At 41.3% G+C, this 14,073-nt stretch overlaps 1 protein-coding gene across 1 annotated transcript in view; it reads right to left on the reverse strand.

The window, feature by feature from the left end:
• The window catches only part of TRABD2B (TraB domain containing 2B), a 298,824-nt gene that overhangs the window by 35,601 nt on the left and 249,150 nt on the right, over positions 1 to 14,073 (reverse strand). Inside the window, exon 5 of the mRNA XM_068406852.1 lies at positions 9,152 to 9,242. Coding sequence (XP_068262953.1) covers positions 9,152 to 9,242 — 91 coding nt within the window. The remainder of the gene's footprint in view (positions 1 to 9,151; positions 9,243 to 14,073) is intronic.

Here is a 14,073-nt window from a genome sequence, read left to right on the forward strand (position 1 = left end):
TGGTGCTGATGAAAAATTCTGTTCTATGGTGGGTCTACAGATAAGGCAGACAAGATGGGCATAGCCAGGTCCAAGCAGCCACGATGGGGTAAATTCTCTAGGTGTTTCTCCTGACTGACTGGAGTCTCAGAGGTCTGTGACAGTGGCAAAGGATCCAGTTTTCACAAGTAGAACAACTGCTGTCCATGCGGCCACCCGCCTGAACCAAGAGGTCAAGGTGGAGGTCCAAACAGGTAATTCAGTTTCTGTCAGACACTCCTTGTGCCCCAATGTTTCTCTCTAAATTTGCACGTATTAATTCTGAAATTGGATTACTGTAGTAGTGTGTTTTTAGCAATCACAATTGCAGGAAGTTTTCTTCATTCAGGATGTTTTTCCATCGTATCACTTGACAGCCACTGTGTCTATATCCACATACAGCATCTGATCCGTTTTTCCTCCCTCCTGTTTCTATTCACAGGTCCATTTTTCATTCTCCCTGGAATGCGGAGCATTTGGGAGGGTAGGTGGAAAGCCAAAGTCTTTCAACACCCACTAATAGAAATTTGTTTTATTAATTAACTTTGTGGGAAGAAAAAAAAAAAAAGAGAGCTGATCCTCTGCTCTGAAATCATGAATCACTGCACAAGAAAAGACATGTCCTCTGAGACACCAGAGGCTGCTTCAGACAGAGTGAGTGACTGAGTTGCTTTCCTGGGAAGTCCTGAGTCATCAAACACAGCAGTTTAATCCCCAGGAAATGGGAAACATATTGGCATGACGTTCACTTGAATGGAGCATGAGATCCAGAGAAGGGTGAACCTCCAAAGGTTCTGGAGATCAGTTTAGCTTGTGGAAAGATTTTAAAACCTTAAAGCTTCTCTGAAGTATATCTGATCTGGAGCTGGGTACAGTATTCCCAACACATGATTTACTGGATGAATTAAACTCTTTACATACTTTACAGATTACATATGAATTTACTTTGACGTCTCATAAAAATGATTCAATGATTATGACATGAAAATGTATTCTGGCTTCTAAGTTATTTACTATGACAAGTGCTTTATGTATTTACTGCTCTTAATTTACTAGTCCTGTTGTAAGAACTTACTTTTTTTGGCATTCCTGCTCCTACTACTAGCATTTAACTAGGAGGAGCAGCTGATATACATGCTTCTCGGTCTGACCCTTCACCATGGTTCTCCTAAAGGGACACCCACACAGTTATTTCATACCCAAAGCTGGGTTGCAGCCAGCGTGAAGCCACCTGGCTTGGCTGAGATACCATGCGTTGTTAACAGTGAGACTATTTTGCACTGAAGGGGACAAGACGTTGCACAAGATCACATTGCATATGCACGTTAGAGTGACCTTCTACTTGTGGGGGCAGTTCAGAAAGGTCTCAGCAATTTTCAGTTTGGCACAATAAGATCCACCCACAAGGAGTCATTTGGTCATGCCACTAGTCACACAGTGTTGTTTCGGAGGGCTTCTAACCCCATTTAAACTGTGAAATATGTCCCTATGAACACCTGATCACTCATGAGACATGGAAAATGTACTTGTCAGTGTATTCCTATGTAGAAAACTGTACCTCCAACTGTTTTCTTTTAAGGCACTATTCTTGAAGGAATTTTAAGTGAAAGTGTCAATGAAAAAAAGTCATTGACTCCCTTTCTTCCTGTTCCCTTTTTAGGAACTCGTGCATGTAAAAGAGCTCCCTGCAAGCAAAATTACTAGCAATTACATTTATGCTGAATCAAGCAGCTCTATTGACTGCAACAAAACCCACAGACCTCTTGTTGAAGGAAAAGAAGTAAACTCTGGAAGTGGAAAAGCTATCTGTCCTAACGTGTGAGGTCTCTTTGGCTGACAACGTGATAGTGAAGGTACGAGAAGTCAGTGCTGCAAAGGCAGAGTGACAGCAAACAGACCACAAACTTCCTTAGATAAACTACATCTTTCTAACCACACAATACCACTTGATACCTTTGTGCCCCTTGAACTGTTACAAAGTGCAGCTGCACTTCAGCCCAGATTGATATCACTTGGGACGGAGGCCATCAATCCACAGGACAAGTGCAGGCTGAATACACAAACACAAAACTCACACAATCTCACTGTTTCAATGTAACACTGGAGAGGGGATGGTGCAATTTTTCCAAAGGCTTAAATGAGTCTAGTGACACTGTCCAACTTGAAGATGGAACCCAAGTCCTTCGAATAGGAGGGGAATTCATATGACAAAATGATTAGTCATCTAAAACTAGCCAGACACCCACTGCAAGCAAGTTGGGCCAGCCAAGACACCCATGAGCAGTCCTCTGGAAAAGGCAGTCCTTTTGCATTGACAAGCTTCTCCAAAGCCATGTGAACATGCTCTTAGTTTTCTACCAATTCCCTCATGGCTCCTCACAACCAAAGACAGGAGAGAATCAGCAACAATCTCATATTAACGATGACCTGTAAAGCTACTGGCACTGATGGAAGCCTTGTTGTTCACTTCAGTGCAGTTTGGATCAGCTTTATCTCTAGTAACTATAGACCAGAATTTTCATCCTATACCAATGACCTTAGGTGAAAAGATCTGCATTAGAGTTGTCTGGAAGCAGAAAGAGGATGAAAAATCAGCTTCTCCTGTGGAAACAAGAACTCCAAAATTTGGCTAGGAAATAAAGTAAGAACTAGCTCTATACTTTGGAAGTCTCCAAGGCTCTATAAGTTGACTATTAGATAATTTATGGAGTATGAGATACAGATCTCCTAAAACTGCTGGGCTGCAGAGCAGCAAAAACCTTAGAAACCTTAGCACCGGCTTCAGCACAGCTCAGTGAGCAAGCTGCCCTTAAGCAAAAAGAAGCAAGCTCAGGTTCCCCAGAGGTGCTGTGCGCAAGTTCCAAAGGAACAGAATTATACGGAACATGAAACAATTTTTTTCAAAAGAAACCAGAAATTTTCCCAAGGATAAAATCTGATTATAGAGAAAAGTGAATGTCCCACTGGGAGAACTAGTCAAGTGCAAAATTCCTGAGAAGTTTTGTTCCGTATTCTTTCATCAACACCATGAATTATCTTGTCTTTCCCAGAACTTTTGTAGCAAGTTGCTAAATTCCACTCTTCCAGAAGGTGTTCGGCCTAAAGAACATGCAGATGCACCGGCCCTAAGTAATGTGTTGCTCTGGAAGTGACAGGATAATTAAGTTTCTATGGCTGAGAACTTGTAAGTTGACTTTGCTTCTCTACCACGTCATAGAGATTTTGTTCAATTTCTTTCCCCCTAAGAGTTACTTTAACTGGCTCAAACTTTGTGGCTGTAAGGTAATTATAGACACAAAGACAATTAAATTGCAAAGGAGGATATTTTAAAGGCACATGGGAATCCCTTAAAAATGTGAAGTGCATATTTTCATGACTAAATATTTTAAGCATTAAGTAGTCATGTTCTCCAATGTTAGATGAGGCAATAAATTTGCCAATGCATGCAGATGAACCCCATTTAACCCCTGTACACCTCTTACTGCAAATTATGCTGTCAGAAAGAGCCCCCTAAGTAACGAGTTTGCTTTTCTTCTGAGGGAAGGAAGCTAGTGAAGCGAGTATGATCTTCAGGCTCGGATCAAGTGAAAGATCCAAAGGTTTACAACAGGATTAAGAAGAACTGCAGCATCCCAACGGGGAGATTATTCCACCCACAGAAAAAAAAAAAAAAAGTGTGCATTTTTCCCTGTCTCAGAAGAGATGGGATTCAGAATGGGCTAACACCCCCACAGCTCTTCTTTTTTTTTTTCTCCTCAATTAATTCAAGTTGTTTCCAATGAAAATGTCACAGCTCTCCATTTTTTTGTACTTGTCTCTTTTCTAAATAAAATTTTACTTATTTCACTACAAGTTTAACATTCTCCCAAACACATCCCAAACATTAACAGCTAAGCAGAGTACAGTAACCCTGCCAGGCTGGCACCAGAAAGCCGGAATTGCTTGGACATCTCAAGGAACTTGGCAACTACTGGGAGACTCTTGAGAGCTCTGAGGGCATCCATACGCTTCCGGGATGTAATCTACTGAATCAGTGTTTTTACCAGTTTGGGGCTGTGGGGAATGTTATGTCAAACATTTTCCCATCTCTGCATATCACCTCATGAAGGTTAGAGATCCTGATGGAGTTCAATGGCTGCATCACTGTGTGGATCGGGTGTGCTTTCATCCCGTGGGGAAGAAGAAAGCATTCATAGTGAGGCAAAGACTTCCACCATGAGACAACGCTGAGTAGGAGAGCCAGGGTCACACCTGTAGGATGCTATAGGAAAAGGTGAAGGAGCAAGCTCTTTGCTTCAGAAAGAAGGAAAGGAATAAGCTACAACAGCAAAGACATGTTGCTTTGACTGGGGCAGGAAGTTCAAACATAAGGAGGAAGGTTAATTAATTTCGACAGCAGAGCTCAGAGAGTTAACAATAAACTCTCAGATGGGCAGAAATAAAAGCTTGCCCTGAATTCTCCCATTCTGAAAAAAGGCAGCATTGAGCATAATATCAGAAAGAGCAGTCTGATGGAAATGAGCACTGTGGCATGTTTTCTGGTTGAGAGAACGGTGTGCAGTGCATCAGGGCCTGGCACATGGCAGAAGGTCAGAACCGATTCTGAGAACCCACTAACAATAGAGTAATCATGGACACAGGTGCTTCCGGGATTGATCTTGCAATTTGGCTGTTTCCAATTAAATGTGAAGCAGCTGTGGCCCTTTATCTGCTCAAGTCACTGGAATCCATCTGAGAGGAAACTCTCTCCCATCTCCTCCTCTCTCCCCACCCCAAGCATGCAGCTTTGCTTTTTGAAGACCCAGAGGGGTAGGAACAGCCAGTTGGCAGAAGCCCCACAAAAAAAGTTGACTTTCTTATCTCAGGGCAAAGCAATGAGATACTGATTCAGCCATTCACTTTCCAATGCCTTTATTTGGGGGCTAGGAGGACAGCCAGCAGAATAAAAAGCAAATAGGAATGCTGTTGAAGGTTGTCACGCAAACAGATTCGGGACACTTTCCCTTAGGCAACAGAATAAACAAATGAAGCCAACATGAGAATAAGTTCTCAAGTGTTTATGGCATTGTTCTGCATGCTGAGTACAACAGGGTTTCTTTTACAGAAAGGGATCGAGCTTTAAAGAAGGTATTTTCAATAGTCAGCTGGTGGGATTCTAGAAGAGGCTCAAGAAGGTCAGCACTTGGCCACCAGGCAGATCAACAGGAGCTAAACGATTTCAGAAATCCAGTCGGTGAGAGCTCCATAATAGCTCCACACCAGCAAAACATACTTTATATGAACTTTTCTTTGCCAGTTCATTGACTCTGGAGCTATCAAACCCCTCCATGTCTTGGCTATCTCTTCTAGCCTGCCAAGGTCTCACTTTACTTTTCCCCAGTATCTTAAGAAAGGGAGAACTTGGCTCAAATTTGTGCTTGTCACTAGACAACAGAAATGTGAGACTCTAGGTATTCATTGTGTTCAGCTTAAAGAGCAGCCATTTCACAAATCATGCTTAGCCATTTTGGACAGAGGAAGCCAACAATCTTCTGGCTTTACCCAGCCTGTATGTAACTGAAAGCATAAACAGCTTTGGTCTTTGTCCTGTTTCACTCTTCCCAAGGCTTTTCTGATACACAGGAACAGTACCAGTTATTTTCTAAAAAGGTATTCTCTTGTCCTTTCTGAAACTGAAATGCATGGCAGAGTTTAAACGTCATACCAGACTACCCCACCTATTTACGGTACCACTGCTTCATTATTACTGAACAATAAAGATCAGACTACTAATCATTTCAGTAATAATCATACTGTTCTAGGAACAGAGATATTAAAGAAAAATAGTGTTTGCTTTTTTGGCAAGGCAGCATTGGTAGTAAGTAGGATGTACCATGAGTGTTTTGCTAAAGTTACTTTCACCGTTTCAAATAATGCGGCTTCTGACTTAACCTGAGAAAGACTGTCCTGCAAATTAGTGTGAAGAAATCACTGATATTCAGTCAAAACCATTCTCAGTTTCTATATGATATACCTCCAAATGTTCCTATGTGCCAACTCAAATTGTTCCTCTTCGTCCTTCTGCACACAATTCGTCCACAACAATCCTTTCTTGAATTCCCTTGGCCAAAACATAAGCATGCAGCTGCTTCAGTTTTTTCCAACCCTTGCATTTTTTCCATGTGCTGTCCACCCCCACCAATCTCTACATTAAAGTCCAGCTGATCTTCCCTGAACACTATCCAATTTTTCAATTGTCAGTGCCAGAATGCAATGCAGTGGGCTTGACTCCCTTATACAACTTATTTGGAAGTAAAGCAGAAATGTCTCTTTTGGGTTTCAGCAGAGGAGAGAAATAGTTCTTATTTCATGTATGGCTCCATAAGAATCAAGACGAAAACACCTGCATCTCTATAATCCATAAAACAATTTCTGCTTGCAAGCAGCTCAAAATCTGTTGAGCTTCTACTTGTTTGTTCTATGCATATGTGTGGTTAGTATAGCCACTGTCCTGAAACGTTCCTCTTCTGGGCCTTTCTAACTGTTTTCAAATGTTTTTGTTTCATCTTTTACAAAGGAAAGAGAAGAGCAAAAAAAACGAAGTGTAGACAAAAATGCAAGGTTCCTTAAGACTCTCAATTACAGCAACATAACCCCAACATCACAACCATTAACTGGCTGTGCTTTCTGAATATGCCGTCAACTTTTGTCATAACTGTGTTTGACTAGACTGTCTTTTGCAGCTTGCCCAGAAATCATAAAATACAAGCTATTCTAAAAGAGAGAGACAAAATGGTTTGCAACAAGCTCCTCGTTTCTAAGGGGGAGCCCCAACACTGCTGATGGCTACAGCCCCAGCTGTAGGACAACAAAAATACAGTCCCTGATGTGCAGGCCTGGGAGTCTCTTTTTTCTAAAGGCAGAAAGCTGTTTCCAGTGAATATATTTAAATTATCTTTATTTAAACTTTCTATAATCTTCTACTGTTTCTGCACCTTGAGTAATGCAATTTAGTGGCAACTCTGGATTTCTTTACCATGCCATTTATTTTTCTTTCTGTATTCTCATCTAAGACTGGCTGATCTGCCTGGATCATCAGACCATAGGAAAACATACAGAGCATCTAATCTTTATGGAGTACAACCATATGCTCTCTCTCAACTCAATCCAGTACTCAGGCACAACAATATACCCTTTAATAAAGTTTTGTGTGTTCAATGTTCAGAACAGACCCCACTGGAATTAGGGTACTAGTCCAGACAAAGGGACCAACCTGCCCAATGCTCTGGTCTGGAGCTGGGAACAGAAGCTACCAAGTGTAGGATAATTCAACTGAGGACATATGCATTGTTCTAGGCAGCAGTCCAAGTCCACTTGCTTTCAAGTACATTTCCCCCAGGGACTGACAATTTTAGGGAAGACGTCATGAACAAGAGACACTGCTGCCAAGGTAGGGGAATGCATACACAGAGGTGCCCCATATTGCAAATAAGTCAACATTAAGCAGTGGCTTTGTTTCAAGTTTCCTGTCCTGTCACATTATTTCAAGCCTGTGATGACGTGTGTAGACATATCCCAAGACCATAAAGAGCAGAGACTATTCTTGGACATCTCTCATACTACTGTATCTTTCTTTCTTCTCGAAGGCTTACAAACAGTCAATAAATTGTTTCACAATTTCCAGTTGAAATACTTTTCATGGGAAGATGATACTTTCAACCAAATGAAAATTGCTGAGGAAAGTGCCTGCTTCTCTGAGAGGAAAGGTTCTTTGTCAGAAACCCAGGAACAGTATACCTCAGCTGCTTTGGTACAGTTTGCTTGTTTTTTTCTGTTTTGCTGTATTTTTAGACACAGGCATTTTTGTTGATTTTAGCCAAAATTTCCAGCAGCAGTCAATTACAGTGTTTACTGCTCTTCCCTGTGCCATATTGACTTTTCTCCCCCTGCCAAAGTGCTTCTTAAACCTCCTCCAAATATATGCTCTTCCTTGTGTTTGATAGCTTTTTCTTCCTCTTTTCCCCATTGCTATTTAAGACAGTGCTTTTACAGCTCAACATATTTCAAGAAGCATTTAGGATAAATGCTCTGTCGAAGACACTTATGTACAGTTGAGCCATATTATATTCTATATGAATCGCTGTGGACATTTCACAAACAAGGTTAGTTCAGCCAGACTTTCCAACTATATTAAACATTGCTTTTTCAGACGTGTTCTACTAGCCCTGCGATTAATCCTCCATATTGAAACTCACCTCATATTTGGACTATGTCATGCCTGCCCACCAGGGACAGGAGCATGATGCTAACACTTTCTCCTAATGTGGATAACAATCCTATGACAGAGCAATCCAGGCCAATTTTTATCTGCAGAATACAGGGGAAAGGCTAACTTTGCAAAGCTAGATGGCCTCTCACCATCACTCCCAGTGTTGTCTATGATATCTTTAGACAGAGACCTCATCTAAATGGACACGAAAAAGAAAAGTCTAGGGGAGGAAGGAAGTCTGTTTCACCAGATGAGGACAATTTTGTGCCATATTTTATCTTATACTAATGAAGATTGCCAAGACCCTGGTAAGATCCTTCTTGCCTGCTTTACTTGACTAGATAGGCGGAGAAGCTCAGGGAATATCGAATCACTTTTTACCTACCCACCACACCTTCCAAGGTGCATCTGCTACATTAAATCTGGTCCTTCATGCAAAACTGAAACTCCACCTAAAGAAGAGCAGCCTGACAGAGAGGCCTGAAAAATGAAGTTGGTGGCAGTCTGCTGCCCTGCAATGGAGAAGCAACTAAAACCCCATGGAGAGAAAAAGACAAAACAGCTATGGGGGAAAAAAGAGCTGAACGAGATATTTCTTGAAAACAGAAAGAAACTGTGGCACTTCTGATCTGGTATAGCGAAGTAGCTGTGATATGAATAATGTCCCCAAGTGAAAAAAAAACAGCCACTGAGGCTCCATATGTTTCCAAACTCACACAACAGATGCTTTACAATGCACTTTTTGTCTGGAACTTGGGTGGGAAAGGGAAGTTCCTCACCCCCTCACCCACCTCCTATACTAATGCAATAATCTTACTTAGTCACAGAAAAAGGGAGAGAAAAAAGAAAAAGAGAGTGATGAATAATCTGTGGGCAGCTGCTTACTTTCCAATGGGTTGTCCAGGAGGGGTGTGCTCCACTTGAAATCCTGCTTGTCTCAGTACATCAATCACAGTGTTGTTACCCAGGAAGTGACCTAAAATACAGGTAGAAAATAGCACTGTCAATCAAACTGCTCCTCTCACTCACTTGAATTTCTCCTGTTGGAACAACAGGTTTGGGAGGCAAGGTTACCAGAAGCTAGACCAGCTCCAAAAGCAGGAGAGGCACGTTATGCAATTTGTTGTAATTCAGACTCGGCTATTCACCACGTAGCCCATTGCAGCTTTTGGCAGAGGCCAGAGGAAGAGACAGCATACAGCCGAATACGTTCTTCTTCCATCTTATTTACCCCTCCCTCCCCTCACATGGCCAAGGAACTGGGTGGATACGAGAAAAACTAGATGAATTTCTAGTCCCATCTTCCACTGTGGCAATTTTTAGTATGTACACAGACTAAATAAACTTCTAACATGGATATCAGAATGACCCTGCACTGGCAAAAAGGTTAGTAGGGCTTTGACTCATGAACTAGAACAAGTTACAATCCCCAATGTCCACCCTGCCCATCATCGTTCATGGACATCTGCTTATGAAGAAGCTCTGAAGCTGCTGTACTGCATGCTCAGTGCTTATCTACCTAAAACAGCAGTGATTCAGGAATTGCTTCGTCAACCGCTCAGCCACCTGCACAGCAGAGTTGGGAGGAGCTGGGATGGTAACCTTATCTCTCCCAAAACGTGAAGGTTTAGTCCTGTAAAGCAGGGTTCTTTGCTAGAAGCATAAAGGTCGCATTCCTATTCACAGAAGTAACAAAGAGCCCAATAAGTACTGCAGCATGAATGGGCCTTGAAAAAATTTACTTAAGAGAGTCCTATATACTGGAGGTCTGAACCAAATCTCACTGGAGTCAATGGGAGCCCTCAAAGGGCTCTGGGTACAGACTCAATAAGGCAGTGTAATCCCTCCAAAGCTTTCAACTTATTGTCAGAATCCCACATTGTTTTCAGGATGTGTTAGATGTATAAAGTAAGGAGGCAAGAAGTCCACTAACAGGTTTATTAAAATCCACGTAGCCCAGTAACCTGTCTCCAACTGTAGCCCGTGGTGAATGTTGAAGTTATATAAATATATACATGAATGACACTGAGAAAGCACAGAACAATCCTCCTCCATTATGTCCACTAGCTTCCAGCTCTGCATGGCTGGGTGACCCCCATTTACACCCAGGTCATCGCATCTCACTGCCAGCTCTGAATAGACCAATTCACCACAAATGTGCTCAAGCCTCTGCCTCCATGTACTTTTTCCCCCTTGACATCTTGCAGCAGTGAGTTCCACCATGTGCTGCATATAAAAACGCTCTCCTCTGGTTTCCTGCTGCTTGGAGAGTGTGTGCTTGCCTTAAGCACGGTGTAAGTGTTTGCAGGAGATATTTGTAACTGCCCAGCTCCATAGCAGAACCAAATGCTCTGCACAGGAAAAACAAAGCAGGCAGGACATGCCCAAGTCTCTCTCCATGCGTGCCACTGTGTAAGGAGCTGGCGTAACTGTCAACAGAGTCACCCCTAGGACACTTCACCCATACTGCACAAAGTCGCTATGAATTTGAGAGTAATTCAGTCCCTAGTATTCACTAAGCCTGCATCTTTCTGCTCACACTGCCAACAAGGGTGCTAATTCGCATCAGTTGTGGGAGTGATGTAGTCGTATGGCTTTTAGTGCAACTTGCAAGGACTGGTAAGATCTTTTGGCCAAAAGACACTTCTTTAAATGATTAAACATATATTTGCAGAGCCCTAGTGTGTTCTAGGATTCCTCCACTTCCTTTTAAGAAAACTCAAAATTTGATTTTCCCTTAAGTTGCTTATAACAAAAGCCAAAAGAGCAGAGAGCAGTCCCAAAAATGTATTACACACCCTCAGAGAGTCAAGAAACGAGACATTTGTGAGTGATTAACTGGATTTGATCATATCCTGTTTTTTTATGCAGTGGCCAAAGCAAATAAAGGTCCCCATTCTGTCACTGGCAAAGTGACACGGAGGAACCAAAGTCAAAGGTGTCAAAGTCAGAGATGTTTCTGAGTCCATGGTACAATGCTCTACTTTCCCTGAACCGAGTCTTAAATACCAAGAGATTTCTTGATGTAAACAGTTGTCCTGAATCCAGCAAATCTTTGACATCATGACAGTACAAAAGAACCTAATTTTAACTGGCAGAAAAACCTAAGAGTGGTGAGATGCCTGTTTCCACAGGGTAAGTCACCCTGAGCCGTTCAGTCCTCTGCCATCCTCCTTTCTCTTGGGAGCTGTCCTCCAGCTATTCGTGAGTTTGTGTCAGATTTGAATTGCAATTATGGGGAACAGAGGAGGTTCCTGACAAGGTAAAACCCACCCACACAGGGATGAATGTCCTGAGGACCTCTTCTGAGACTAGGGACTGAATCTCCATATCACAAATCTCCTTACCCTCTGCTCCAAGCTCGAGGCTTATTCCTTTAATTTTGCCTTTCCTAACATGAAGGAATACCAGCTTCCATTTAAAAAACCCCACCAAACTCCAAATCCCTAAGTAAATGAAAACTTTCATTATAAACTTCACTGTGAACATAGTTATTTCATTTTAGGTCCACAATTCAACACATACTGAAATATTGTCAATGCCCCAGTTCAACCAAGAGAAAAGAAATTAAAAAAAAAAATAATCAAAACCAAAAACCAACTTCAAGTTTACCCCCAAATAATTCTCCATTCCACATACATCAACAGACCCTGAAGCCTTAACAACTGCTAGGAAATGGCACAAGCAGATCTTTGCAAAGCTTTACCTTTAGACTCCACTTAAAATTTTCCTGTTTGCATGATCCCACGTACATCTGGGTAAATCACCACCCATCTCATCATCAGTTTGCCTTGCTAATACATCCTTTCCACCTGATTGCAAGATTTCTATATGGACCAGCTCCGACTTCTACTTGCCTTAACTTCTCTGCTCAGTCAGAATTCACATATTGCGATTGGTTGTGTATCCATCTGTTTATTTTATGGCACAGTAATGGTGGTGTGGCCAACTCATGCTCTACCTCAGTGATGGAAAAACTGAAAGTATGCGTGCTCAGACCTGCAGCCTTCCTACCCAACACAGACATCTTCCCAACAGTAATCTATGGTATCCCATGGCAAGGAGCTCCTCAGGATCAGAGATATGTGGAAGAGGAAGGCTTGAGTAAAAAGGTGGCACTTGTGAGGTCCAGTGCAGGTGGGTAAAGTGAAACATGAAAACACCCTTGTGTCTTTGCTGTACTTCCAGGGTCAAAGAATTCCTGGAAGAAATCTCTTGGCTTGCCTCCTGCTGGTAAGTCCATCACAATTAACCTTCTCAGTTTTAAAATCCAAGAGAATTTTCTATATGAGAGATTTCTTACATAAAATGACTCTCCTTGGTCACATACAAATTGAGATAAGCATTCACTTGTTAGATATTGACAACAATATAATACTTTTGACAGCTTATGGCATATAATGAAAACCAATTTAACCTGTATATTAGAGACAATTAAGCTCAGTATCAGTGAAAAACATCAAATCCCTGCTTCTGGCTGCCCATATATGCAAACAGAATGAGTAATAATTGCCAGATTTTTTATAACATCAGTGGATTTAATTTTTATTTATAGATATTAAAAAAATGAACTTTTTATATATATATGTTTGTGTATATGTTTCTGCTAAAAACTTTTAAAAATTTCTCTGCCTGCTCTGGAAATTTTCATTTAAAAAAAAAAATCAAGAAAGTATAACTATTGAAAAGTTAGTGCATCTAGAGACATATCAGACACATTAAAGAGCCTGGGGAATGCTCTTGCTTCTCTGTCACTATTCCCTCTTCAGTCTAAACCTGAATAAGCTATTCCTGCAGTATTAACCAAATTTACCTTGACAGCTGATGAAAGCTGCATCCAAGAGGTCACAACACCAACTGCCTCGGGAAATCCATGGAAGTATGGGAAGACAAGAGAAAGCAGACATAAAAGATTTTCTAGACAGGGACTTGAAGTGAAAGTCTGTACTTGGCCATGGACCTATGCAGTACAGCCTCTCCTAACTGTTTAAGATTAAAAAAAAAAAAAAAAAAAAAGTGTGGATGCAGTCCTTCCATCCTCTAAGGATAAGGAGATACTCATGGGATTTGCTTGAGGACAAGACCCAGTGCTAAACACAGGTCATTTTGTTGTTTGAACACAAATGCAGCGGAGTGGCTAGCATGGCTCACTGCATTTGGGGGGGTGTTTCTTCATTAAATTTGATGAGGCCAAGATTATGCTCCTTTCACTCATGACTTGTTTTTTCGAGACAGAGGATCTGGAGACACTGGAGGAACACATTATACAGCATGGTTGCTAACATTAATCAAACACCTTTCAACCCTGGTTTGCTTTTTTTATTTTTAATTAAGAACTGTGCTTTGGACTACACAAAGCAGATGCATGTAATGCATTTCCTTATCTCCCCAAGGTTTCATTTTTCACAGAAAGAAAGAACAAACAACTTTGTTTTTTTTACTAAAAGGTGAAAGATACATGGTCTCCTTAAAGCATGCACACGCACACACACTGCTGAAAAAAGGCATTTTCTTCTTTTCTTAGTGGAATATCCTGAGGCGGAGAGAAATACACTTCTCAGCCAACTCTAACAGTAACAGCCACGTATTTTCTAACTGACCACAGAAACTAAAGCTCTTCTTTACCATTTCAGACATTCTGGTGACCCTCATCAATAGCATACCTAAGCATAAGGTTGCATCCCTCAAAAGTTAAATGAACTTGTGTGTTCCTACACCGAAAAATATAACCTTATTTTGATGACAGAAGCAGAAAAAATGTTTTTAAGCAATGTTATGTACTTTATCTAGGTCTAGAAATCTACTAC

Source organism: Nyctibius grandis, chromosome 8 (genome assembly GCF_013368605.1).
Source record: "Nyctibius grandis isolate bNycGra1 chromosome 8, bNycGra1.pri, whole genome shotgun sequence".
Taxonomy (NCBI): domain Eukaryota; kingdom Metazoa; phylum Chordata; class Aves; order Nyctibiiformes; family Nyctibiidae; genus Nyctibius; species Nyctibius grandis.